This window comes from Symphalangus syndactylus, chromosome 21, assembly GCF_028878055.3.
Source record: "Symphalangus syndactylus isolate Jambi chromosome 21, NHGRI_mSymSyn1-v2.1_pri, whole genome shotgun sequence".
Classification (NCBI taxonomy): Eukaryota; Metazoa; Chordata; class Mammalia; order Primates; family Hylobatidae; genus Symphalangus; species Symphalangus syndactylus.
The window spans coordinates 50,539,400-50,564,688 of NC_072443.2; the positions used below are offsets into that span (position 1 = coordinate 50,539,400).

A 25,289-nucleotide genomic window follows, 5' to 3' on the forward strand; every position below is an offset into this window, starting at 1 on the left:
GCAGACACGCCCCAAGAGTCCCATCTCTGGAAAGCCCCCTGGGTCTCTCTGTTAATTAAATACATTTGTTTGGTAAAAGCAACTAAAAATACTTGCAGCATCGCAAGCTGCGGAGAAGAGCTGGCTAATTAACGCCTGGTTTGTTTGGGATCTGGAATACATTTCCATGCCGATGAGATGCCCACCCTCCTCCACTGCCTTGCCGGGATGCCCCCACCCCTAGGACACCCCATTCTGGAGTCTCCTGGTCCACTGCCCTAGACTCCTGGCAAGCCCTGGTCTCTGCCCCCCACAACCAATGTCCCTCCTTCAAAAGCCCAGCCTGGCCCCAGGGGATGGCTAGGTACCCATGGGACTCCTATAGCCTTCACCCTGGGTGTGGCCATGCTGCTCCGTGGTGGGTGCTGGGCTGTGTGTCTCCAGGCCCCAATACCTTCTGGCCTCTGCTGACTGTTAAAGGGGCTGAGTCCCAGACTGGCCTGTCGGGGTCTGAGTTTGCCCTGCACTGGGGCTGGGGCTGGGGCTGGGGCTGGGGATGTGGAGAGTGAGTATGGCTGGCCCTGGTCCTCTCTGCTCGTGCATGTCTGGGCAGCTCAGGGAGGGGCTTTAGACCCCTGACCTTCTGTGGGGGGTGGGGCTGGGTCAGGGAGGTATCAGCACAGCCCCAGTTAGGGCCCCTTGCTGCCGCAGATCCTGGTGGACCTCTCAAACCCTGGTGGCCGGCCTGCCTTGGCCTACGAGAGCGTGGTGGCCCAGGAGGGCAGCCCCATCCTGCGAGACCTCGTCCTCAGCCCCAACCACCAGTACCTCTACGCCATGACCGAGAAGCAGGTGGGTGCTGCACCAGTCAGACGGTGTGGCTGAAGGTGGGGGCCCTCCTACCAGGAACCCCAGTCACAGAGCAGTAGGGGTGGGGCCACATCACAAGTTGGGTGTCCACGGCTCCTGGTGAAAGTGGTTTCAAGCTGGTCTGTGCTCTGCCTCCCTGCAGACTTGTGGGCTCGGCTGGGTCTGCAGGGGAACCGGTCTGGTCACCAGGGGCCCCACAGCCTCATTGCTGCCTCCATGTTCTCCTGGGCTGGGTTTGGCATTCCCACCCCTCCCCTGTTGACTTCCTGACCACAGAAACAGATGTGTGAAGGAGAGCGATCTCAGAGGCAGGTGTCACTGGAAGGTTTGGGGCGTGTACTGGGCCCCTGAGTCCTCAGGCGTAGGGCTGGGTCTCTGTCGGGTGGGTCTGCCCATGGGGCCTGTGGCTGGCCTGGTCTACCCAGCCTGGTGCCTGGCCCAGCTCTGTAAGGCCATGGACTTGAGTCCCTGGCCTGGCCTGCCTGGAGTCCCTTTGGCCCAACCTGGTAACCTTGTGGCTGCTGGAGGGTGGGCAGATGGGGCAGGTGGGGCCAGGTTGGGCACACCAGCTGAGGCCAAGCCTCCCTCCCCTTGTGGCTGGCTCGTTTTTCCTCTGCCCCTCCTGGGCGCAGTGGGGTTCTGCCTTCCTGGGGACCTCAGGGACGTGCCTCCGTGGGCACTGGGATGCTGGGCTAAGCCAAGGAGCCAGAGTGAGCTGGGGCCCAGCCTGCCCCTCTGAGCATTGTCTGGGCCTACGTTGGAGCTTAGGATTGGGGCCTGCCAAGCCCATTGATCCCTGGGGAAGCTCAGAGCTGGGAGGGAGTCCAGACAGATGGAGACGAACTCTGGTTGAAGCTGCAGGTGCTTCTTTGATTGTCTCACCACATATGGACTGTTCTCTCTGGCTGCTGCCCCCTGGGTTTCCAGGGCAGAGGCCTGACCTGTGCGACCTGGCTTGGCCAGAGCAGAGTCACCAAATCTGCCTTCGAATAGACTGAGAACAAGTGCAGGGCCTCCCCGGACCTAAGGAGAGCAGAGTAGGGAGTCAGAGGTGAGGATGGTCAGGGACCCCTGGGGTAGTACTGGAGGCGCCTGACACCTCCCCCACCCCAGGTGACGCGGGTGCCTGTGGAGAGCTGTGTGCAGTACACGTCCTGTGAGCTGTGTCTGGGGTCACGGGACCCCCACTGTGGCTGGTGTGTCCTGCACAGCATGTGAGTCTGGGCAGGTGGGCGGGGGCAGGTCGGGAGGGCCATGGTGGCCTCACAGTGGGGAGGGGGAGCCTGGTGCAGGGCAAGCCACCCCGACTTCTCTGCCCAGGTCCCGCCTGCCAGGCGGGACCTGTAGGTCTCCCCATCCGCCCAGCCTCAACCCCTCTGCCTGCAGCTGCTCGCGGCGGGACGCCTGTGAGCGAGCGGACGAGCCCCAGCGCTTTGCCGCGGACCTGCTGCAGTGTGTGCAGCTGACTGTGCAGCCCCGCAATGTGTCTGTCACCATGTCCCAGGTCCCAGTAAGTGTGGCACCCCAGGTGGTAAGGGGTGGAGGACAGCCATGGGGACCCTGCTCACCATGCCTCCTGCTGCCTGCCCAGCTCGTGCTGCAGGCCTGGAACGTGCCTGACCTCTCAGCTGGCGTCAACTGCTCCTTCGAGGACTTCACGGAATCTGAGAGCCTCCTGGAGGACGGCCGGATCCACTGCCGCTCGCCCTCTGCCCGGGAGGTGGCGCCCATCACGCGGGGCCAGGGTGAGTGGCCCCAACACAGTGGTGCCCGCTGCCTGGCCAGGTCCAGGGCCGCAGTCCAGTTGCCGCCTGTTTAGTGCCTCCCTTGTTCAGTTCCAAGGGCATATTGGTGACCCTCTGACAGCTGATATGTCGGGGCGGGGGGGGGTCTCACCACCTGCTGGTCTGGGAGTGGAGAAAACCCTCCAGGCATGTAGCCAGAGTGAAAGCCTTCCTGCCAGGGAGGTGGACAGCGGATACATCCTTCTTAGGCTTTATCTTATGGGCTCACCATATATTTACAGTAGGAATAGACATAGACACATGAGCATACTTCACCTCCACTACCATAATTATTGCTATCCCTACTGGCATTAAGGTCTTTAGGTGTCCCATGGTGACCCAGAGGGTAGAAGAGCAGGGCAGGGTAGGCAGGATGAAGGGACCACATGGCGGAGACCTGGGATCTTGCAGGGGGCTGCAGGCTGGAGGTGGGAGTGGGTGAGGGGTGGGCTATGTGGGGTGTAGGTTGGGTGGGGGACAGTCTCATGGGGACTTGGGGTGCAGGACCCCTCTGGCTGCCACAGCCTGTTGGACAGTCGCGCTGCAGGCCCTTCCACAGGAGCAGGCAGCCTGGGGGCTTGGGGAGAGTCTCGAGGTTCTCAACCCCTCACACTACTGAGCAGGAGGCAAGCAGGGCAGATCCCAGGCCCTGGTCACCTGGGGGCTGAGGGGGCTGGACGCATGTTTGATGCGACTGACGGTGGCAGCTAGGAGGGTCTCCGGGCAAGTTGTTCCCCTTTCTGGACTTGCCCTGTGCAGGAGTCCTGGGCAAGCAGTCCTGGTGACTCAGCTGTGCTGCTTGTGCAGGAGACCAGCGGGTGGTGAAACTCTACCTAAAGTCCAAGGAGACAGGGAAGAAGTTTGCGTCTGTGGACTTTGTCTTCTACAACTGCAGCGTCCACCAGTCGTGAGTGTCTCTAGGCCCCTCCGCCCACCTGGGCCTGGGCTACTTGCCCCACTCCTGTCCCTGTGGTCCCACTGTGCTCACTGTCTGCAGACCTGTCCTCATGTGGCCAGGCAGCAGATGGTGATTCCATGATTGGGGCTCCCGAGGCCGGGCGGTCAGGGAGGGAGGAGAGGCCACTGTGAGAGCAGCTTGCAGGTAGAGGAGCCAGCCAGGGCAAGGCCATGAGTGCAGAGGGTGCCTGAGGCTGGGGCAGGCGCACCAGGGGACAGCAGTCAGTGGGCGGCAGTGCCTGCCCCACAGGGATCTTGTAGGGCCCAGGTGGCCGTGTATGGCTGCGAGGGCACATTGTGCAATGTTGCCACCATGGTATGGACAGTGGCCCATGGGCGCTGGCGTGGAGGGGAGGCGCTCAGGGAGGAGCTGAGAGTTGGTGTGGGGGCCTGGTCAGGGGCCCAGACACAGCCCCTGGGTGCCTGCTGCTTCTGGTTGTGGCAGGCTACTGTTGCACGATGCAGTGTCCAGGTCTCCTCTGGTTGGTGCTGGCCCCTGTGCAGGCCCCCTGCTTGGGCAGGGAGTGTGTCTAGGAGGCAGCTGCTATGCCTGCTGCCCATTTTGGCTGTGAGCATCCCCAGCCTCAGAGGAAGGATGGGAGGAGCTGGGGGCCTCCTGTGAGTCCCACTGTGAGCCCAGAGGAGAGCCCTCACTCCTTTCCTGAACCAGAGGACCCAGGCTGAGGCAGTAGGGTTTGGCCTCAGAGACAGGAGGTGCCTGGCTTTTCAGGTATGCCTTTGTTTGTTGACTGACTCACAGATGGACTCTGTGACAGCTCTTTGTGGAGCAACTGCCGTGAGCCAAGCAGGCTTTTTATTTCCAGGATGCAGCATCTCCTGTCCCAGGTGGGGTGGGGGATCTCTGGGGCAGAGGCCTGGAGGGGGGCCGAGGGCTACAGGAGAAGCAGGGTGGTTGGGGCAGCTGGCGGGCAGGAGATCCTGGAGAGAAGATGGAGGTGGTGTCTTCCTGGAGGCTATTGAGATGGCAAGGTGCCAGCCCTGTGCAAGGCTGAGTTGTGGGCAGAGCACCTACAGTGGCCAGCCTGGCAGACCCTGAGGTACGTCAGAGGGAAACAGACAAGCTCCTGCCCTGGCGATCCTGCTTTCTACAGGGAGGTGATGTGCATGGCCCTGTCCAGCTCTGTGGCAGCACGTGCTGCTTCAGTTTAAATCTAAGTTTGCCAAAAGGAATCAAGACTTAAAATGAAGTTCCTTAGTTGCACTAACACATTTCTGGTGCGAGTATCCATGCCTGGCTGGCAGTCAGGTGGTGATCAAGGCTCTGGAGGAAAAAGCGGCAAAGAGGAAAGGGAGCCTGGGGTCAGTAGGGTGGGCAGGCAAAATCAGCTGTCGGGGAGATGTGAGGAGGCTGAGAGGCAGCCATACTCAGGTTTGGAGGAAGAACTTTCCAGGCCAGGGGCAGTCAGTGCCAAGGCCCTGAGGTGGCACTATGAATACCAGCAGGGGCGGCACAGTGTCCTTCTGATCATGGGTGACCCCACGTGGTTGCAGGTCCCCAGGCTTTAGCACCCGCTCATTCCCTGCAGCTGCCTGTCCTGTGTCAACGGCTCCTTTCCCTGCCACTGGTGCAAATACCGCCATGTGTGCACGCACAACGCGGCTGACTGCGCCTTCCTGGAGGGCCGTGTCAACGTGTCTGAGGTAAGGCCGGGCAAGGGTGAGGGTCAGGTTTTCAGAGGTGGAGCAGAACTGGATTGAGACATCCCATCTGGGTGTCGCCTGAGGCCTGGCCCAGGGAGCGCCTGTGGGTGTCTGGGATGTCAGTGTGTGGTGCACGCACCACCAGGCTGGGTCAGCGAGGTGACCCTGGATGCCAGCTGGGAGGCCTGTGGGGTCACTGTCTTGGCCTGAAGTCAGGCCTGTGGTATTTGTTCGTGACCCCTGGGTGTCCTTCGTGACACTCAGGGAGGGGGAAAAGCCTCAGATGAGTTCTGTCCCTGGGCCTCTGTGTGGGGGCTGCAGACACGGGCTCCTGGGTGCAATTGGGGGCACTGTCAGGCTGCAAAGCAGGTGCGGGCAGAGCCTGGAGTGCAGGTGCCTGGCTGGGCAGGCACAGAGGCCTCCGTGTCGGGCAGGGGAGCTTGCCGGCCTAGCGTGCCTGAAGGCTGGTGGGTTCTGGAGTCACCAGGCGCTGAGTGGTAATTGCTAGTAATTAGGTAGTAATTATTCCGGGCTGGGCAAGGCACTGGCTTTATGAACAGCGGGCTGTTCCTTCTGGAACCTGAGGCGCTTAGTAGCAGGACAGGGCAAGACCCAGGGCCCATAGGTGCTGAGTGGCAAAGCTGAGGCTGGAGCTGTGGCGGCCCCCACCCCCATCTCCACCAGGTCAGGCTGTGGGTGTGGAGCTGGGACTTGGAGCCAGGTCCCTGTCCTTTGCTGTGGACACTCCGCCTGTTGGCTGGAGGGGGCAGGTTCTGCTTGCCAGGGAGACCTTGGAGGCTGCAGCTGGGCTGCACTTCCCTGTCAGGCCGGGGGCTGGGGGCTGGGGGCTGGGGGCTGGGGGCTGAGGAAGTTGCATGGTGGCCCTCTGTCCTCTGGGTCCCTTCTCACAGAGGCCCCCCGGCTCCCAGCGTCACCCTCTGGACTGGAGTTTTCTGCTCCCTGGCATGACATCAGGGCACAGGACAGTGGTGGAGGGTAGCCCGGGGCAGCAGGGACCACAGTGCCTGTGTCAGGGTGACTGCCTATAACAGCGGGTGTGCAGGAGCTAGGGACACAGTGGGGGGCTTCTCCGGGGCTGCCTGAGGAGCCAGGCCAAGGTGTCCTGGGGTGTGGGCAGAGCCCACGGTGGGATCTGAGGCGAGAGCTGGTCCTGGGGGCCTCTCGGGCCAGGGAGAGCTGGGCGTGAAGTCAGTGTGGGGATGATGTGCAGATTCGGTGGCTCTGGCGCTGTGCGCAGCCCAGGGTTCGGGCGGTGAGGGGGCAGCACAGTGGTCATCAGGGGTGGTAGCAGGGCCCTGGGCAGCTTGGGATGGTTTTGGGGCTGAGATAGCCCAATTCCTCAGTGGTGGCCTTCCCTGGGCCCTCCCCATCCATGCCATGAACTTCGGGGCACCCTTAGGGAGTGGAGGAAGTGGCCCCTGGAGTAGTGGCCCTGGGCCTCAGGATTGGGGAGGCAGAGCAGGCAGGGCTGGGCTGGGGGCGCATGTGGGGTCGCAGGACTGTGTGGGGAGTGGATTCTCTCCACAAATACTTACTCTTTTTTTTTTTAGCTTGAGTCCCAGATTTTTATGGAGCCGTTCCTCAGGGGCGTGACGTGAGTCCTCCTGGACTCAGGGCACAATGGCCAGTGGCAGTCCCCCCACCCCCCCACAAGCCCTCTTTCCATCTCTGTTTCTGGTGGGTTTCTCGGGCCACCTCCTGAGACAGGAGTGTACTACATTCAGCTTCCTACTGAGACAGCCCGGCCTAACCCCCAAGGCCGCCGCCCGTCCCCTGCCCCCATGCAGGGAGGGGGTCTCTGTGGCCCCTTCTCGTGCCTGCCTGCATGCTGGAGTCTGTGTGTTTTGTCTGAAGGCGGAGTGGCCTGTGCATGTTGATGGGAAGGGCCGCCGAACTGGGGCCATGCTGTGTGCCAGGGCCTAAGGGCTCCCATGTGGAGCCCCCACCAAAGTGGAGCTCATGAGACACACTGAGAAGTTGGGACTTTCTCTTAGAAATGCCTGTTTCTGGACTCTGCAGACAGGGAGGGATGTGGGTCGTGTCTTCACATAACAGTTGTATGCCCCACCAGTCAACTCCCAGATCTGAGCAAGTCTGTAGACTCCTTGCTTGAAGGGGAGGCTGGGGTCCCTTGAGGAAGGAGCCTTGTGCACTGGCAAAATGCACCCTGTTAATCTTCCCCCAGCGTTTCCCAGAGGGACCTCCAGCCTTTTACCAGGGAGACTGTGCACTGGGGAAAAGGTTGTAATCCGAGCCTTTGGGGACAACTGGACCTGGCTCTGAAGAAGGACCTCCAGCCTTTTACCGGGGAGACTATGCACTGGGGAAAAGGCTGTAATCAGAGCCTTTGGGGACAACTGGACCTGGCTCTGAACTGACATTGATCCCAAGAGACCCACGCCACTGTGGCCCTCCTGTCAGTCAGAGTCCGGCCAGGTCGAGTCAGGTGATCACTGGAGTTTCAGCCTAGGCCTGACTCAGTGGGCCGCATGGGTGCTGAGCTTCCTGGCTTCTCACTCAGCTGGGTGTTGGGGAAGAGATGGGGTGGGGGTGCGGGGAGCACCTGAGAGGACCGGCTGTGGCCCAGGCAGCCAGTCAGCTTCCTGCCCCTGGCGGAGGGCAGGGGTGGCGAGGGGACAGGCCAGCCTCAGGGTGATGGGGCAGGCAGGTAGGGGCCAGCCACATTGGCCTCGATGCGTGCTGGGCCCACACACTCACACTGGTGTTGGGGTGGGTGGTGCTTTTTCTGGCTGGGACCTGGGTTCTGGGGGTGGGCCGTGACTGAGACCTCGTGACAGGCGAGCCAGCTTCATGTCTCGTGCTACCGGCCAAGAGGTTTCCTGGACTTACGGGCACCAAGAAAGCCCGGGCCTCACCATAGTCACCTTCTGGGTTGCTGCAGGCTGAGGCGCCTGGGCTCCTCTGGGCATTTTTCGGTGGGGTGGACGGTGGGGGCAGCTCAGTTGGTCTCAGACTGACCATTCTCGGGAGCTCACGGGCCGCCTAGCTTGGACTGAAAGGAGTCTCAGTGCCCTGAGCCTCCCATTTTCATGGCTGGGGCCCTAAGGTGACAAGGCCCAGGGTGGCCCGTGTCATGGCGAGACTCCAGCCTGAGCCTCAGCATGCAGAGTCACTGGGCGCGCCTCAGACTGCCAGGGAGGTACGGCATAGGTATGGCCACTGTGCGTGCCGGTGCCTTCCGGCTGCAGCTGTGGTGGGAACACACAGTTCCAAGTGCAGCCCCTAAGTTGGGGCCAGTGGCCCTAGCTGCAAGGTGCCACCACCTGCCTCTCCCCAGTGGACACAGGAGCATCTCTGCAGACCCAGAGATTAGTGGTCAGCTTGCCCAGCTGGGCCTTGTTAACTCTGCTTCCCTGGAGCTCCTGAGGGGCCAGGCCAGAGTCCAGGCTCCCTCTTGGGTCCTGGAAAATCTCTGCAGAGCTGGGCCTGGGCCTTCGTGCCTGCCTTGGGGGCTGTTGCAGGGCTTGGGGATTACAGCCTGTTTTCAGCATCCCTATTTAAAGCCCAGCTTCTCAGTGTTCCCAAGGGGCCATCTCCTGAGGCCAGCAGCAGCCATGCTGCAAGGAAGCCAGGCCATTGCATCAGTTATTGTTGCTGAAATGCTGGCCCCAGAGGCCAGGCCTGTTTTTCTGCTGGGCTTTGGCTATTTTTATACACTCCCTGGGCCCCCAGCACAGAACCTGCAGCCCTAGAGCCCCAATCTCTTCTGCCTCTGGGGCCTTTTCAGCTGCTGGCCAGATGGGGCTCCTTTGGTCTCTGGAATGGTGGGGGTCCTAGAACATGGGGCAGGGCATTCAGGGGCCAGAGGTAATAGAGCCTGTCTGGGTCACAGTATGCAGTCACTGTCCCAGCCAGCGGTCCTCGGTTTGCCAGTGCATAAAATGGGCACATTGGTGCTTGGCTGGGAGCACCACAGGCCCAGTGCACATCTGGAGCATAGTGGGGTGCACCTTGCTCACTGGTCTCCGCCCCTGGGCTCAGCCAAACTCTTCTTATCCCCAGGACTGCCCACAGATCCTGCCCTCCACGCAGATCTACGTGCCAGTGGGAGTGGTAAAGCCCATCACCCTGGCCGCACGGAACCTGCCTCAGCCACAGTCAGGCCAGCGTGGATATGAGTGCCTCTTCCACATCCCGGGCAGCCCGGCCCGTGTCACCGCCCTGCGCTTCAACAGCTCCAGCCTGCAGTGCCAGAATTCCTCGGTGAGGTGGCCAGGGCAGGGGCTGGGGGCCGTGAGCTGGAATGGGCCGGTTATCCTCACGGCCCTGGGTCCTGGCGTGTGCTTGTTCACAGAGGGTGGTGCACATGCTCACGTGTATCTCTGATGAGTCAGAAGCCACTCCTGGCTTCCCCAGGCCATTGCTAGGCCCTTGAGATGTGCCTGGGTCATGTGGGCAAGTGGGCTGCAGGGGGCCCATGCTGTCTTGGTAGCTGCTGAGAGCACCCAGATGTGTGGTGGGAGCAGCCTGAGTGTGGGAGTGGACAGCAGCCAGACTCATGGGACTCGCACATTGCAGCCTCCGTGGGTCCCAGGCATGGGCTGATCGTCAGGTCTGAGTGTGTGCAGGAATAGCCAGGTGGCTGCCAGCCTTCATCACTGTGGCTCCCGGAGGGCAGAGGTCAGGGTGCCAGAGCGCATGGCTCCATCCATCCCTGGCCAAATGCAGAAAACACTCCCATTGGCCCACACTTGCACACTAGCAGACGGTTGTTGCCTGTGGTCCGAGCATGTGTAGACCTTCAGATCCGACACAATCGTGTTTGACAAGCTCTACTGTTAGGTGCAGTGCGTTCAGTGACAGGGGATCTCTATGGAGCCAGCTGTTTCCTGAGTGGTGGGGGAGTGGGGCCCAGTTGCCCAGCAGTTGGAGGCCTGTGCTGAAGTCCCGCACTCCCGGCAGGCCTCTGTCTCCCCTTCTGCTCAGGACAGGTGTGATCCAGGGAGCAGTGGGCTTCCTAGAACTCACTGCAGGGGCAGGTGGCTGGGCTGTTGTGTGGGGCACTGGGCTGTCGACAAGGTCTTGGCTGGACCCCATCCCCTGGAAGCCCTGGGGAGGGCCTTGATGGGGTCAGAGATCTGGAGCCCCTTGGCTGACCCCTGGTCTGTCCCAGCAGGGTGGGGTAGGGTCTGGAGGGTCACAACAGGCTTCCTGGGGCAGGATGGGTTGCAGGTCAGCCACGAGGATCACTCCTGTCCACCACAGCTATCTGGAGTTCCCTCTGCCATCCAGCCTTTCCAGACATTTCTGCTGTATCACCAACTCTTTGCCTGCCCTGCACCTTCCACCTGTGTCTCCCTCCCCACCCTCCCTTCTCACCAGGCCCACATTAATCTTCCCTTCAGCTGTGTTTAAAGGGAAGCGGGAGTATCGGGGAATTTGATAGGATCCAATTAAATTCCTGCAGATAAAATAATGATGAATTGCTGGGCCGCCCCTTGGAGATGCTGGGCTCCCTGCACCGCCCCAGCACGGGAACAGAGTTGAGGTCATCTGCGGCAGAAAGTGGGGCACAGCTGGAGTCCTAGCCAGGCTCCCTGGGAGGGGCAGTTCCCCTGGGCCCAGCCTAGCCTTGTTGAGGAGGGGACGGGGAGCAGGGCTGCACCTGACAGTGATTTTTCCTGTCTCTGCCCCAGTCCCGGGACACAGACCTCCCACCTCAAGGCAGGGCAGTCCTGGCCCATTCAGCAAAGATGCTGAGGTTCACAGAGCATGCTGATGCGTATTCTAGGGCCAGCTGGGAGTCCTGGTTTCCCAGCCTGGCTGACTGCAGGGAGTGGTCAGAGGCTTCCTGTGGTTGGAGGTGGTCTCCAAGGGGGTGCCATAGAGGTGACTGTGGGAAGCACAGAGGTTCCCCTGGAAGGGCACCTCATATGGTTGCTAGGCTGGAGAGAGGGGGCTCTGGAGCCAGGAAGGAAGCCCTGTGTAGGGTGAGGGTGGAGAGGGAGCGGTTGTGGCTGCAGAAACCTCCCCCTGAGCTGGCGCCCTGGCGGCTTTGTGGGCGTGAGGCTCCGGCCTGGAGGCCGCTTAGCTGGGAAGCCTGACCGCGCCATCACCCAACAGTACTCCTACGAGGGGAATGACGTCAGCGACCTGCCAGTGAACCTGTCGGTCGTGTGGAACGGCAACTTTGTCATTGACAACCCACAGAACATCCAGGGTGAGTGGGCGCCCTGGCAGGGTGGGCAGTGGGTGGGCCCGAGCTGACCGCACCCCTCCCCGCAGCGCACCTCTACAAGTGCCCGGCCCTGCGCGAGAGCTGCGGCCTCTGCCTCAAGGCCGACCCGCGCTTCGAGTGTGGATGGTGCGTGGCCGAGCGCCGCTGCTCCCTGCGACACCACTGCGCTGCCGACACACCTGCATCATGGATGCACGCGCGTCACGGCAGCAGTCGCTGCGCCGACCCCAAGATCCTCAAGGTAGGGCCCCCAGCCCTGCCCCACACCCCATGCCCCGCCCTGCACCACCGCACACCCTACGCCCTTCGGGATGCCTGTACCGCAGCCCAGCCTCTGCCTCCCTCAGCTGTCCCCCGAGACGGGCCCGAGGCAGGGCGGCACGCGGCTCACCATCACAGGAGAGAACCTGGGCCTGCGATTCGAGGACGTGCGTCTGGGCGTGCGCGTGGGCAAGGTGCTGTGCAGCCCCGTGGAGAGCGAGTACATCAGTGCGGAGCAGTGAGTGCAGCCCTGGGTGTGCGCGGGGCGGGACGGGGCGGGGCTCCTGCAGCCCCTGAGGCCTGCCTGCCCACAGGATCGTCTGTGAGATCGGGGACGCCAGCTCCGTGCGTGCCCACGACGCCCTGGTGGAGGTGTGCGTGCGGGACTGCTCACCGCACTACCGCGCCCTGTCACCCAAGCGCTTCACCTTCGTGGTGAGTCTGCTGCCCTCCCTCTCTCTCTATTTCCTGCTGCTCTGAGAGGGTGCCGCTGAGGGCTCCTGTGCCTCTTCAGGGCCCCTTGTCTGGCCACACTCTGCCACTGCTTTTCCACTGCCTGGGTGCTGCCCCTCCCCTCCTGTGCCTAGGCCAGCTCCAGGGCTCCCTGGCTCACCTTGGGCTGTGCCTGAGAAACCTGGGAGTACTGGCTCTGAAGTGCAGCTCCCAGGCATGTGGGCTTCTAGGCTGGGGAACTGTCTTGGGGGGGGTAAGCAGGCCAAGTGGGGCCTGTCCCCATGTGGCCCGAGGGGGACTTTCCTGAGAGCTTCAGCAAGTTCCCTCTTCCTGCAGACACCAACCTTCTACCGTGTGAGCCCCTCCCGCGGGCCTCTGTCAGGGGGCACCTGGATTGGCATCGAGGGAAGCCACCTGAACGCAGGCAGTGATGTGGCTGTGTCAGTCGGTGGCCGGCCCTGCTCCTTCTCCTGGTACGGGGTGCAGGTGGGGGTGGGGGCCTGGCTGCCCCTCCTCCTGGTTCAGATGGTTGCATGCCCCTTCTTGTTGCCTGGGCAACGAGGCTATGGAGAGCCTGGCTGGGGTGATCACTGTGAAACCCAGAGGCGGAGGTTACCATGGAAACAGGCTACCTCCAGAGTGGTAGGACTGGGCGGTGATGGGCGCGGGGCCTGCCTTTGGGGCGGGGCAACCTGGCTGCCTCTGCCCTGGTTCTTCCCTTTGGGGAGGGGGGGAATCCCTTGGGTACAAAATAAGAAGTATTTTTAAAAAATTTTAAGAGAGAAAACAGAAATCTTAACAAAAGCCCTGAGGCTTGAAGTGGGTAATTTTAGATTAGGGATGATAATGGAACGTCCCTTTAAATATTTTCCTGTGGTAATTACCCGTTATCAGACTAATCATTGGTGTCTGCAGCTGAGGGGGCCTGGTGGCTGTGGGGCTCCTGGCAGTGGTGGAAGAACTGAGGGTCCGGACCCAGGTGCGGGCCATGCCCCGCTGCCTGCCCAGTGGGGTGTCCCCATGACCCCCACCTAGGCAAGCTCATCTAGTCTCCTCACGGCCCCCTGGGATGCGGGGATAGGGCGAGCTATTCCCACTGGGACAGGTGCCGAGAGGGAAGGTGTCTGTCTGGCCCAGGGTAGTAGGAGTGGGCGCTGGGCTCCCAGCACTCGGAGCACAGGCTGAGTGAGGGTGGCCCTGGGACAGGCAGGGAAGGTCGGGCCAGAGCTTAGTCTCGCCAGCCCTCCCCAGGGACAGAGGGAGGGCGGCTTGAGCCTACCTCCCAGCCTGGCGTGTGTGGGGTGGGCCTGCTGCCTACTGCCTCTGGGGAGGCAGAGGCCTGGTGAGTCTGGAGCCCTGGCCAGGGTCACCAGGAGTGGGTGTGGGCAACAGGGAGGCTGTGATGAAAGCAGACCTGGAGAGGCGGTAGGACGGGTCCCAAATGCCAGGCTGGGCAACAGTGGGGGCCTGAAGGGGCTGGGAGCCAAGGCGAGGGTAGGACAGACATGCACAGCCCTGGGATGGAAAGTAGCAGTGATAGTATGCAGCCACCCAAGGCAGTACCTGTGACAGGTGGCGCTGTTCCCACCGTCCCTCAATGCATCTGCATTCCACCTGCCTGGGTTCCACCTGTGTGCTCCTCACTGTCCCACTGGGGCACCTCCAGGAGGAACTCCCGTGAGATCCGGTGCCTGACACCCCCCGGGCAGAGCCCTGGCAGCGCTCCCATCATCATCAACATCAACCGTGCCCAGCTCACCAACCCCGAGGTGAAGTACAACTACACCGAGGACCCCACCATCCTGAGGATCGACCCCGAGTGGAGCATCAACAGGTGGGGCCCAGCAACACCCATTCCCTATCCCCAGCTATTGAGAGCAGTGCCGAGCCAGGAGCTCTTCCACCGGACACTTGGCGGTGGCCCGCCTGCATGCCGGGTACTATCCTGCCAGGAAGCAACCCTTGCCAAGAGTTTTTACCTGTTTCCTGTCTTTGGGGAAGGCAGGCTTTGCCTGGCTGAGCTGTGGCCCGCGTTTCCAGCTCACTGGGCCCCAGCATCATCTGGTGACCCCCCACCCCTGTCCTGTTCCAGCGGTGGGACCCTCCTAACAGTCACGGGCACCAACCTGGCCACTGTCCGTGAACCCCGAATCCGGGCCAAGTACGGAGGCATTGAGAGGGAGAACGTGAGTCCCTGCCCTCAGCTGCCCACCTCGGTCCAGGCCTTTACCTGGGATGGGGCTCCTGCTAGGAATACCCGTGTCCCTGCCTCTGCCCCTACCCCTGCCCCTTCCCAGCTTATGCCAACCTTATCTGTGCCTGGAGACCCCTGGGGAGGCACCTGTCCTGCCTGGCGGGTGGAAGGTCTGGCTCTGGGTTGCTGGCTGCACACACCTCTCCTTCAGGCCACATGTCCCTGGTCCACGTGGGGTGGGTGGCCCAGGACCTGCCCTGCTGGTGCCTGGCATCATCTGTGCAGGGAGCAGGCAGCCCCCAGGCCAGGGGCTCTGTCACTGGGAGCTGCTGGGCCACTCGGGGAGGTCCCGCCCAGCATCCCCACCGTGTGTCTCCAGGGCTGCCTGGTGTACAATGACACCACCATGGTATGCCGCGCCCCGTCTGTGGCCAATCCTGTGCGCAGCCCACCAGAGCTGGGGGAGCGGCCGGATGAGCTGGGCTTCGTCATGGACAACGTGCGCTCCCTGCTTGTGCTCAACTCCACCTCCTTCCTCTACTACCCTGACCCTGTACTTGAGCCACTCAGCCCCACTGGCCTGCTGGAGCTGAAGCCCAGCTCCCCACTTATCCTCAAGGTAGGTCACCATTGCCTGTAGGCTGGGCCAGGCCAGGGAAGAGGCCCCTTGTCCTGGGATCTGGCTCACCCCCACCTCCTACAGGGCCGGAACCTCTTGCCACCTGCGCCTGGCAACTCCCGACTCAACTACACGGTGCTCATCGGCTCCACACCCTGCACCCTCACCGTGTCGGAGACGCAACTGCTGTGTGAGGCGCCCAACCTCACGGGGCAGCACAAGGTCACGGTGCGTCTGTCCACCAGGGGTGCGGAACTGGGAGAGCCATGCCCCACCTGTGGACCCTGCCCCACTAGCACAGCCCAAGCTCTGACCTTGCCCCAGACTCACCCCTAGCTCAGAGGGCGCCCAGCTCCAGTGCAGGCCCTGCCTTATCCCTCAGCCTGCCACTTCCTTGAGCCCCCGACTGTTTACCCACCCTGAGCCCTTGCCATGCCAGTGGTGCCCTAGCTGGCCAGGTGCCTGCCCTGGGTCCCAGTGTCTCCACCTTGCTGACCACTCTGTGCCCCTGTCGGTGGGACCTTGCCCACAGGCAGGTGTTGGGGGGGGGTCTTGCCCATCGGGAGGGGCTCCCGAGCTTTGTGGAAAGCATGGGTGGCTCCTGAGTGGCCTCCACCCACTGGCAGGTGCGGGCAGGTGGCTTTGAGTTCTCGCCAGGGACACTGCAGGTGTACTCTGACAGCCTGCTGACGCTGCCTGCCATCGTGGGCATCGGCGGGGGTGGGGGTCTCCTGCTGCTGGTCATCGTGGCTGTGCTCATCGCCTACAAGCGCAAGTCACGAGATGCCGACCGCACGCTCAAGCGGCTGCAGCTCCAGATGGACAACCTGGAGTCCCGCGTGGCCCTCGAATGCAAGGAAGGTCTGTTGGGGCCGGGGCTCACTGGGGCAGCTGCCACCTCCGAGCCAGGCCCTGGCCTGTCCCCACACCTACTTCCCACCCGCCCCACCCTGCTTCAGCTCAGTTTACAATGTTCCTAATAGCCTTGCTGTGCCAGAGCTGGTCCCAGGGCAGTGGGCAGGTGCCTGACCAGGGCCTGGCCCTGCAGCAGGTACCACCTCCTCGGGGTGCTGCTTGCGACACAGAACCCAAAGCCAGACTGTTTGCATTTGTATCCCAGCTGGGCTATAAGGCTGAAGGTGGCTACTTACCCTTCTGTGCCTCAGTCTTGTCATCTGTAGAGTGGGCACAATGACAGTGCCTACTTTCCCTGGGCGCTGGGAGTCGTGGTGGGTTGGCTGGTGCCAGCGGAGCAGCAGAGAGGGGTGCTTCCGCCATGCAGCAATGGGGAGCCCTTACACTTTGGCAGTCCCTGGGCACATAGAGATCTTGACCTGAGCTGACCTTTGTCCTTGAGATGTCTATAGGGGGAGTCATGCCACACCATCCTCCTGATCCAGGGCAGGTGTGGGTGGCAGAAATCTGTTCCATGCTGGGCGAGACTTTGAGCGTTTGCAGATGGTAACTCACACATGTTCAGGGCTCTAGGGGGCAGATACTAGGAGTGCTCCTGCTGCAGTGTAGGACCTTAGTCATGTGGTCCAGCATGGTGTCGTCATGAATTCCACTGGGACTCAACTGGGATGGGGTGTTTTGTTTGCACAGGACTCAGCCAGTCTTAAAATGCAAAGTTATGCATCCTGGGAGCCCTCTCAGTCCCAGACAAACCTAAGTGGCCCTGTGGTGGGCTAAGGGTTGCCCTACCTCTTGGGCAGCCCTGGTGGGACTGGAGGCAGGTGTGTGTCGGGGCCAGGTGGGAGGCAGGTGGCCTAGGCCTCCCTTGTGCTCCCGCCTGCTGAGGCTGGCTGTCTGGCGAGGCTGGCGTGTGTGGATGCAGTGGCTGGCGGCTGCTCCAGGCCAGCCAGGTGCAGATAACTAGATGCCTGGCAGCGGTGCCCAGGAGACGAAGGCTCCAGCTCTTAATTAAACCTGTCAGATATCCCCCAGAGCCTGCCTGGCACTCCTCTGGCTTCTGATCAGATAGCCCGATCCTCAGGCTGTCGTAGGACTGACACCTCACAGCTCTGGAATGTTCTGTCAGGGCCTGCTTCACTGCCCTGCCTGCCTTTGTTCCTGACAGAGGCAGAGCTGGCCCTGAGCAGGGTGGGCCACACTGAGGGTGCACCAGGCCCGAGATGTGCGTGCCGTGGTGTGGGGGCTTGGGGACGGCCTGCAGCCCTGGGACCTCACCCCTGGCTGCACTCTACCACCTCACAGCGGGTGGAAGGAGCCCGAACTCCAAAGCTGCTCTACGCTTAACTGCCAGTGCCTGAGATGCAGGAGGCCCCGCCCAGCCTGCCCCCGATGCCGATGCTTTCTCTCCTCTTGTCTTGCTTGAGCCTGTGGGAACCTTGCAGAGGAGAGTTACTATCCCGGTGCTAGGGCCGTAGTAGCTGGGGGACGGAGAGGCACAGTGGTTTCCTTAAGATCATGAAACCAGTAAGTGTCAGAGTCAGGATTTGATGTAGGCCCCAAGAGTGAGAGGGTTGGGGCATGGAGCGGGGCCACCAGGGCATGCTGCCCCTGACGCCGCATCTGGCCTCAGCCTTTGCAGAGCTGCAGACAGACATCCACGAGCTGACCAACGACCTGGACGGTGCCGGCATCCCCTTCCTTGACTACCGGACATATGCCATGCGGGTACTCTTTCCTGGGATTGAGGACCACCCTGTGCTCAAGGAGATGGAGGTAGGACCGCTGGCTCTGGGGTCACAGGAACTCAGAGGCAGCTGCTGTCTTCTGCCTTTGGGGCTCCTTGGGTGCTGATGGATGGTATGGGGCAGCCTGTGTGGCCTGGGGGAGGGTCCAGGCCTGCAGGGCTCTGGGCTCAGCCAAGTGGGGAGCAGATCCTGGGAGGCAGAACCAAGACCAGGCCAGCACAGTGGAGCCCTGAGCCCTGGGGTCGGGGCAGGGGAATGGCCAGTGTGGCTCTGCTCCATGAAGTACCTCCAGAGGGCAGGAGGAGGCTCTGGCCCCAGGGCCTGCATGGGATGCCAGGCCTCATCCCGGCAAACCACTTGTCAGCCTCGGCTTCTGGCACCTCCCCGCTGGCTACCCCTTGGGCCCTGCCTCTGTTGGGGGTCCTGCCTGCAGCTCCGTTGGCCTGGGTGGCTCTGGATGCGAAGCCTCACTGGGCAGGGGCTGTGTGCTGGGAGGTGCGGGTGCCTAATGAAGTCTGCTATGGTGGTTTGGGATGGGAGCGTGTGGCCGGCATAGCACCAGGGCCTCAGAGAGTAGGGCTTTGCCCTGTAGACCTTGTCAGCGAGCCTGGTGAGGGAAAAGAGGGCTGGCTCCCACGTCCCCAAAGGGCCCCTAGCGGCAGGCAGGCTAGGAGCCAGTCCTCGGCGAGCCACAGCCAGGGCTCGGCAGGTTAGCTCAGTCACACTCTCCAGCTGAGGGCACCCCCCACCGTGTGCCTTGGATGTTGGGGAGCCACGCGGGGCTCCACAGCCTCCCCAGGTTGTATCTCTCTTTCAGTGTCTCCATTTGCTGTGTCTGTCAGACTGTCTCTCTCAGCCGTGACTGTGTGTGTTCTGCGTGGGCCATTACCTGTCTGCCTGATACCTGTTGGCCTTGGCTGGGAGCCTGGTATCACTGGTGGCCTCTGGGCTCTGCCTAATAGGGAACATCTTGCTCTGATAAACCTTAGTATGAACAAGAGAGAGAGAGTAGGGGCCCTGGAGCCGGCCATGCCTCTACTCCACTCCTTTTTCCTACCGGCAGTGTGGCCCTAATCAAACCTCTTCCTGTCTCCAACCTTGTGTCCTCATCCATGAGATGCAGAGGCTGGTCGTGCATTGGTTATCATTGTCAAGGCGGAAGACAATGATAACCAAGGCGGAAGGAGATGATAGACTCCTGGTACCCAGTGGATGGGGGCATTGAGTTGGACTTCCTTTGAGCTGCTGCGGGCCCGATGCGGGGGTTGCTGTTCAAAGGGCCCAGCCACGGAGAGGGTGGCGTGAGCAGCTCCTCTCATTCTGCACCCAACCGCACTGGTAACACCTTTGTCATGTCGGCTTGCAGTGGGCTTCTCAGTCTGCCACAGGGACTCTGTGGCCAAGGCTGCCCTGATGGCAATAGGCAGTGGTGGCAGCACCCAGGTCATGTCCATTTTGCTAAGGACAGGTGAAGCTTGGGAATGACCCACGGAGCCGAGGAGTCAGGGCAGCTTGTCACTTGCCTTCCAGGCCCATCCTCTGATGGGGCCCTGCCTCACCAGCCAGGCCTAGACAGCCCCTCACCGGTCAGCTTGGGGGCTGGGGCTGGGTGCTTCTCTGTGGTCTGAGCTCCATGTGCTCCCTCAGGTGCAGGCCAATGTAGAGAAGTCGCTGACACTGTTCGGGCAGCTGCTGACCAAGAAGCACTTCCTGCTGACCTTCATCCGCACGCTGGAGGCACAGCGCAGCTTCTCCATGCGTGACCGTGGCAACGTGGCCTCGCTCATCATGACAGCCCTGCAGGGCGAGATGGAATACGCCACGGGCGTGCTCAAGCAGCTGCTTTCCGACCTCATCGAGAAGAACCTGGAGAGCAAGAACCACCCCAAGCTGCTACTGCGCCGGTGAGCCTGGGGGGCACTGGGGTTGGGGGAGGCAGGCCCATGCCTCCAGCTTTGGACAGGCCGGTCTAGCAGGCCCAGAGATGTTGCTGTGGCAGTTCCCACCAGGCAGGGGTGGGAGGACTCACTTGGCCTCTGAGGCTCAGCTGCCACCTCCCTAGGTACTGATAGTGAGGACCCAGGCTCGAGTTCCATACTCACAGGCCTGGGCTCTGGGTGAAGGGCTGGGGTCTCCATGACAGCCCCTGAAGCCCCTGCTGCCCACTCATGTGGGTGCCTTTCGAGACCTGACCTTGGATGCTGCAGGAAGGGAGGCAGGGTGGGGTGGGATCGGTGGGTGAGGCCTGCAGGGGCCCTGTGCCTGCTGGACAGCTGGAATTACACCACTCTGTCCATATTCTGTGCTCCCCAGGACTGAGTCGGTGGCAGAGAAGATGCTAACCAACTGGTTCACCTTCCTCTTGTATAAGTTCCTCAAGGTAAGCAGAGGTGGGAGGAAGCAGTTGTCAGAGGCAAGTGAACAGCCTGAGGGGAAAATGGAGAGAGGCGGGGATCAGTGGGAGGTGCTGGAGAATGACAGCAGGTGGGGTCTTGGTGGAGTTCTGGCTCGGGTCTAGGCTCCTGGACATGCAGCCGCTCTTGGCTCCTGGCTCCCGGCTCCCTCCTCCCTCCTTCTGAGGCTGTCAGGCCCTCGCACAGCCCACCAAGGTAGGTGTGGGAGTTCAGATACAGGCTCTCAGTGCCCACAGCTGGCCTGGGCTCAGGAGGTTGGGGGCACCCTGGGCAGGGGCCTCTGAGGGGCCAGCCTGGAGGTGCCTAAAGGCTCTAGTCCACCACCTGTCATGGGGATAGGTGGCCGCACTGGGCCTCCCCTGTGCTGTCCATTCAAGGCCCTCCCACCCCCCAGCAGTGGGATGCTGCCATCCTCAGAACAGGAACAGGGTGTAGGCCAGAGACTGTAGGCCGGGGCCCAGGCTGGATGGGGATCTGGGTGGGCCTTATCTGGGCAGTAAGCAGTTGAATTGCTGTTCGCACTTCCGATGTTGGGACTTACACAGACTTGGGTATCTGGCTTCTCTTGGAAATCTGAAGGCCTGGTTAGCCCACTCCTGATGGGAGGAGCCCAGTGTGTGCATGGTGAAGTGCATGCTCCTCGCCTGGCTTCAGTGGTCCTGGTCGCTGCTCTGTGGGTGAGGGTGACTGACAGTGTAGCCCAGTGATGGAGGGTGGGAGCTGGCACTGACTGCCTGGGTTCGATTCTCCTGGTTTCCTTATGGAATCCGGGGATGGCATCTCTGTCTCTGCTGGCCCGTGGGGCTTTCAGGCCTCCTGTAGCCAGATGCTGCTGAGCTCAGGTGATCAGCGCACAGATCCCTGCACAGAGCGGAGTCCTGGCCGGGCATCCTCGCTGCGGGGAGAGACACTGGACGGGAAATACAGCAGACAGGCGATGGGGCAGGGTGAGCAGGGAGGGTGGGATTCGAGCAGAGGTCTGAAGACCAGGCCAAGGGACGGAAGAGAGTCCCAGGCAGAAGAGGCCACTGGGGAGAAGGCCCCAGGTGGGATGGGCAGGGGCGGGGCTTGTCTGTCCTGGGTCGTCTCTGGAGGTGGGACATTTATGTGTATATAGCAGTCTCTGGCACCTAGCAAGTGCCCAGTAGATGATAACATCCTTAGGCAGAACTGGAAGCAGGTAACACAAAGTCGTGCATGTCCTGTAGAAAGTACAGTTCTATGAAGACTGCATATTATGTGTGCATGCTGGGTAAGCTGGGCTCTGTGAGCCTAAAGCAGCAGGCGCCCTGGGTGAGGTGGAGAGGGCACTGCTAACCTAGGTCCCTGTCTGATCCTGATTCTCCACACCCACAGAGACAGGGCTCAGGGCAGCAAATGCATGTAAGCACTGACGTTGGGTGTGGATTCTCTTTCATGCCAGGATATAGGGGGCCAGCCTCAGCCAGCGCAGAGTGTGGCCCCATAGGGTATTATAAGCAGAGAGGGTGGCAGTGGGGCACTGTGGAGGGGTTGTCTTTAGGCCGGATCGGACATTCCATGGAGAGCTGGGGACATTTGGGACAGGCACTGAGGGATGTGTGGGCAGTGGAGGGAGGCAGAGGGAGGCCAGTCTCAGCCAAGGGAGCCATAGGAAAGGGACACAGGGAGGAGGGAGGCAGGGGTGACCATTTGGGTGGGAGTGGTGCAGGTCCAAGGGGTGTGGGCTGTGTGTTGGGGGCTTCACAGCCCATGCCCATGACCCTAGCCCACCCTCGTTGTTAGTGGGGTCCCAGTGTGGGGGGCAGGCAGGGGCCAGGAGCTGTCAGATCTCCTTAGGTCATCACTGCCTTCCTCCAGTTCTAGGAGGACCCCATATGTGCAAGGGAGGACGTGTACTGGGCGCAAGGACATGGCCCGAGGCTGAGAGTCGCAGACAGCCATGCTGGAGCTGGGCGCCCCCTGGATGGGACTGAGATGGGCCCAGGGCTGTTTCCATCCACATAACTGGCCAGTGACTTTTTTTTTTGCCACCATATCTGAGTTTTTTTTGTTTTTGTCTTTTTTAAGATAGATGTTATTGTTTAGAGCAGTTTCAGATTCACAGTAAAATTGAACAGAAGATACAGAGGTTTCCCATGCGCCCGCTGCTCCCATGCATGTACAGTCTCCCCACTGTCAGCATCCCTAGGAGAGGGGTGCATTTGGTCCAGTCAGTGAACCTGCCAGGACACATCTTTACCACCCAGTGCCCCTCGTTTCCGTGCGGGCTCACTCTTGGTGCTCTGTATTCTGTGAGTTTGGATGAATGTACGATGCCATGTATCCACCATTATAGCATCACACAGAATAGTGTCGCTGCCCTAAAAATCCTCCGAGCTCACTTGTCATCTCTCCCTCCCCCTGAGCCCTTGGCACCCGTTGATCTCATTGTCTTCATAAGTTGTGCCTTTTCCAGATGTCACATAGTGGAATCGTGCACTGTTACTGTAGCCTTTTCAAACTGCCTCCCCTCACTTCGTAATCTACTTTGAAGGTTCCTTTATTTATTTTTATAGCTTAATAGCTCATTTCTTTTTAGTGTGCCACAAACTTAAAAAAATTTGTTATGGTGAAATACACATGACATAAAATTTACCATCTTAACCATTTTTAAGTGCACAGTTGAGTGGTATTGGATGCATTTACAGCGGTGTTGGCCATGGCCACCTCCTCCATGGCTCTTCATCTTGTAAAGCTGAAACTCTGTCCCCGTTGAACACCCACTCCTTGTTCCTTCCTCCCCAGCCCCTGGAACCATTCTACTCTCTGTCTCTGTGAATCTGACAGCTCTAGGGACCTCATATGAGTGGAATCATGCATTGTTTGTCCTTTCGTGGCTGGCTTAATTTCATCAGCTTAATGGGGAAGCAATCCAGGTGTCCATCAACAGATGAATGAATAAGCAAAATGTGGTCTGTGCATACAATGAGATAGTAGTCTGCCTTAGAAAGGAAGGAAATTCTGACATGCCGCAACATGGATGAACTTTGAGAACACAAACTCTTTTTAAACAACCCAAATCCTTTTCATTCCTTGCTGTCTTTAGAAACAAAAACTTTAACTAGAGAAGAAACCCATGCCATTTTAGCACATGTAAACAACCTGGAAAGGAGGATGGAGGGGTGAGCTCCCTGCCCCGCTGCGGTTCTGGTGGTAATGACCACCAGAGTTTTGGTGCCTGTCCTCCCAGGCTGGGGTCTGAACTGAAGCAAATATGAATAGACTGTGCTTTTTAATATTAAGATGAAGGTTAGTATGAGACCTTTTTTTCTCATTAGAGAGTTTTAAATTTTTTCAGTATCGCATATTTTCACTGTACCTCGCTCCCCCTCTGTCCTCATCTTGGCCATAGTGTTAGGCCCATCTTTGCAGGTGAGCACACAAATGTTTGCTTGTTTTTATCAGCTGCATAGTGTTCCATGGTGTGGCCGTTTCATCATTTGTTTAACTGCGGCACCGCTGATGGCCAGTGCTGCGCAGCTTGGATTGGGATGCAGTTGTCTCTGCTTGCCTGGTCCTGTTCAAGTGCCTTTCCAGAAGAGTGAGTGTGGGTGATCAGGCACACTCATTTTTCATTGTAACGTATGCTGCTGCATTATCCTACAAGAAAGGTTGCAAATGTACCAGTTCATCGTCTGAGAATCTGACCTAGGCCTGGGACAGCACTTGTCTTATTGATCTTTTTCACCTCTGCCCATTTGAAAAGTACAGACTGGTAGGTTGTTGCCTTAGTTGGCATTTCTTTAACACCTTGGACATCTTTTTACATATTTGATTGGCTGCTCTTATGTTTTCTTTGAAGCCAAGTTTGTAAGTGTCCATTTTTACCCTTTGCTTGTTTTTCTAGGGTCGTTTCTTTTAGATTATAGGAATTTTTTTTTTTTTTTGAGACAGAGTTTCGCTCTTGTTGTCCAGGCTGAGTGCAATGGCGCGATCTCAGCTCACCACAACATCCACTTCCCTGGTTCAAGTGATTCTCCTGCCTCAGCCTCCCGAGTAGCTGGGATTATAGGCATGTGCCACCGCACCTGGTTAATTTTGTATTTTTAGTAGAGATGGGGGTTCTCCATGTTGGTCAGGCTAGTCTCAAACTCCTGACCTCAGGTGATCCCCTCACTTAGGCCTCCCAAAGTGCTGGGATTACAGGCGTGAGCCACTGCACCCAGGAACTTTTTAACATACACACTTCCCATCTTTTCAAGCTCATGTGTGCTGCTGAGAAATGATTTTTATTTATGTGGTGTGGAGTAGGGATCTGGTTTGATCCTCCCACCTCCCCATGCCCACCGTGGAGAAGCGCTTGTCATAATGTCATTTATTGAACTGCCCGTATTATCCTTCTATTTGAAAAGTGGCACTTTTTGTTGGGCAGTTTTTGCACATTCCTGACTGGGGTTGGGAGGAGTCTGAGGTCTTCCTTTTCCCCCTCACTGCATGAGAGATTGAGGCTGCGACAAGAAAAGGACTGGACCTTCCTCTTCCCTGGCCTCTGAGCTCTTGGAACCTCTTTTGCAGCCTCTAGGCTGGCCTGGCTGAAGAAGTGGGTGGAATGGGGCGGGGCCTGCTGCCTGGGTTGAGTGTGAATGCCCGGCTCAGCCTGAGCCTTCTCTGGGGACACCTGGCTTGTATGGGGCAGGCACTTTGGGGTCAGCTGGATCTGGGTTCAGATCTTGGCTTCTCCAGTTTCTTGCTGTGTGACCTTGGGCCAATAGCTGCACTCCCCTGACCTTCAGAGACTAGCTGTGGTCCTTTCACTCTCTGAGGCCAGGCCTGGGAACCCTCGGGCAGGTGTCTGACTTTGGGAAACCCTCAAAGGCTCTCGTCTTCCTGTCACATTAATGGCTCTCCATCTGGATCTGCACCCTTTTTTCTCCTCCTTCGTGGCTAACTTAATGAAACCAAGTTTGCAAATGAAACATAATTTCAAAGACAGGCATGTTGTTGGAAGGTCTGGGATGGTCTTAACAGCTGTCTCTCTAATTACCACAGACGCTAACGAGGTGCCTGGAGCCTCTGGTTACGGGAGCAGAGCCGCTGTTTGTTTGCCAGGGCTGGGTAGGAGGCAGGGCTGCCAAGCCTGCCCCTCTATTGAGGTGCACACACACCTGAAGGCCCTTGGGCAGGCAGGGCCTGCAGTGGACCCCGTGCCCAGGCTCTGGGTGGGCCTCACCTGTGTGGCCAACTCAGCTAGCCCA

At 59.9% G+C, this 25,289-nt stretch overlaps 1 protein-coding gene across 1 annotated transcript in view; it reads left to right on the top strand.

Moving 5' to 3' along the window:
• The window catches only part of PLXNA1 (plexin A1), a 55,401-nt gene that overhangs the window by 19,592 nt on the left and 10,520 nt on the right, over positions 1 to 25,289 (top strand). The window contains exons 4-23 of the mRNA XM_055260204.2: positions 691 to 831; positions 1,963 to 2,063; positions 2,236 to 2,359; positions 2,441 to 2,594; positions 3,441 to 3,540; positions 5,138 to 5,252; positions 9,297 to 9,497; positions 11,358 to 11,454; positions 11,520 to 11,713; positions 11,820 to 11,971; positions 12,048 to 12,168; positions 12,523 to 12,659; positions 13,853 to 14,020; positions 14,279 to 14,372; positions 14,760 to 14,999; positions 15,084 to 15,227; positions 15,626 to 15,860; positions 17,545 to 17,687; positions 19,307 to 19,563; positions 19,973 to 20,039. Coding sequence (XP_055116179.2) covers positions 691 to 831; positions 1,963 to 2,063; positions 2,236 to 2,359; positions 2,441 to 2,594; positions 3,441 to 3,540; positions 5,138 to 5,252; positions 9,297 to 9,497; positions 11,358 to 11,454; positions 11,520 to 11,713; positions 11,820 to 11,971; positions 12,048 to 12,168; positions 12,523 to 12,659; positions 13,853 to 14,020; positions 14,279 to 14,372; positions 14,760 to 14,999; positions 15,084 to 15,227; positions 15,626 to 15,860; positions 17,545 to 17,687; positions 19,307 to 19,563; positions 19,973 to 20,039 — 2,985 coding nt within the window. The remainder of the gene's footprint in view (positions 1 to 690; positions 832 to 1,962; positions 2,064 to 2,235; positions 2,360 to 2,440; positions 2,595 to 3,440; positions 3,541 to 5,137; positions 5,253 to 9,296; positions 9,498 to 11,357; positions 11,455 to 11,519; positions 11,714 to 11,819; positions 11,972 to 12,047; positions 12,169 to 12,522; positions 12,660 to 13,852; positions 14,021 to 14,278; positions 14,373 to 14,759; positions 15,000 to 15,083; positions 15,228 to 15,625; positions 15,861 to 17,544; positions 17,688 to 19,306; positions 19,564 to 19,972; positions 20,040 to 25,289) is intronic.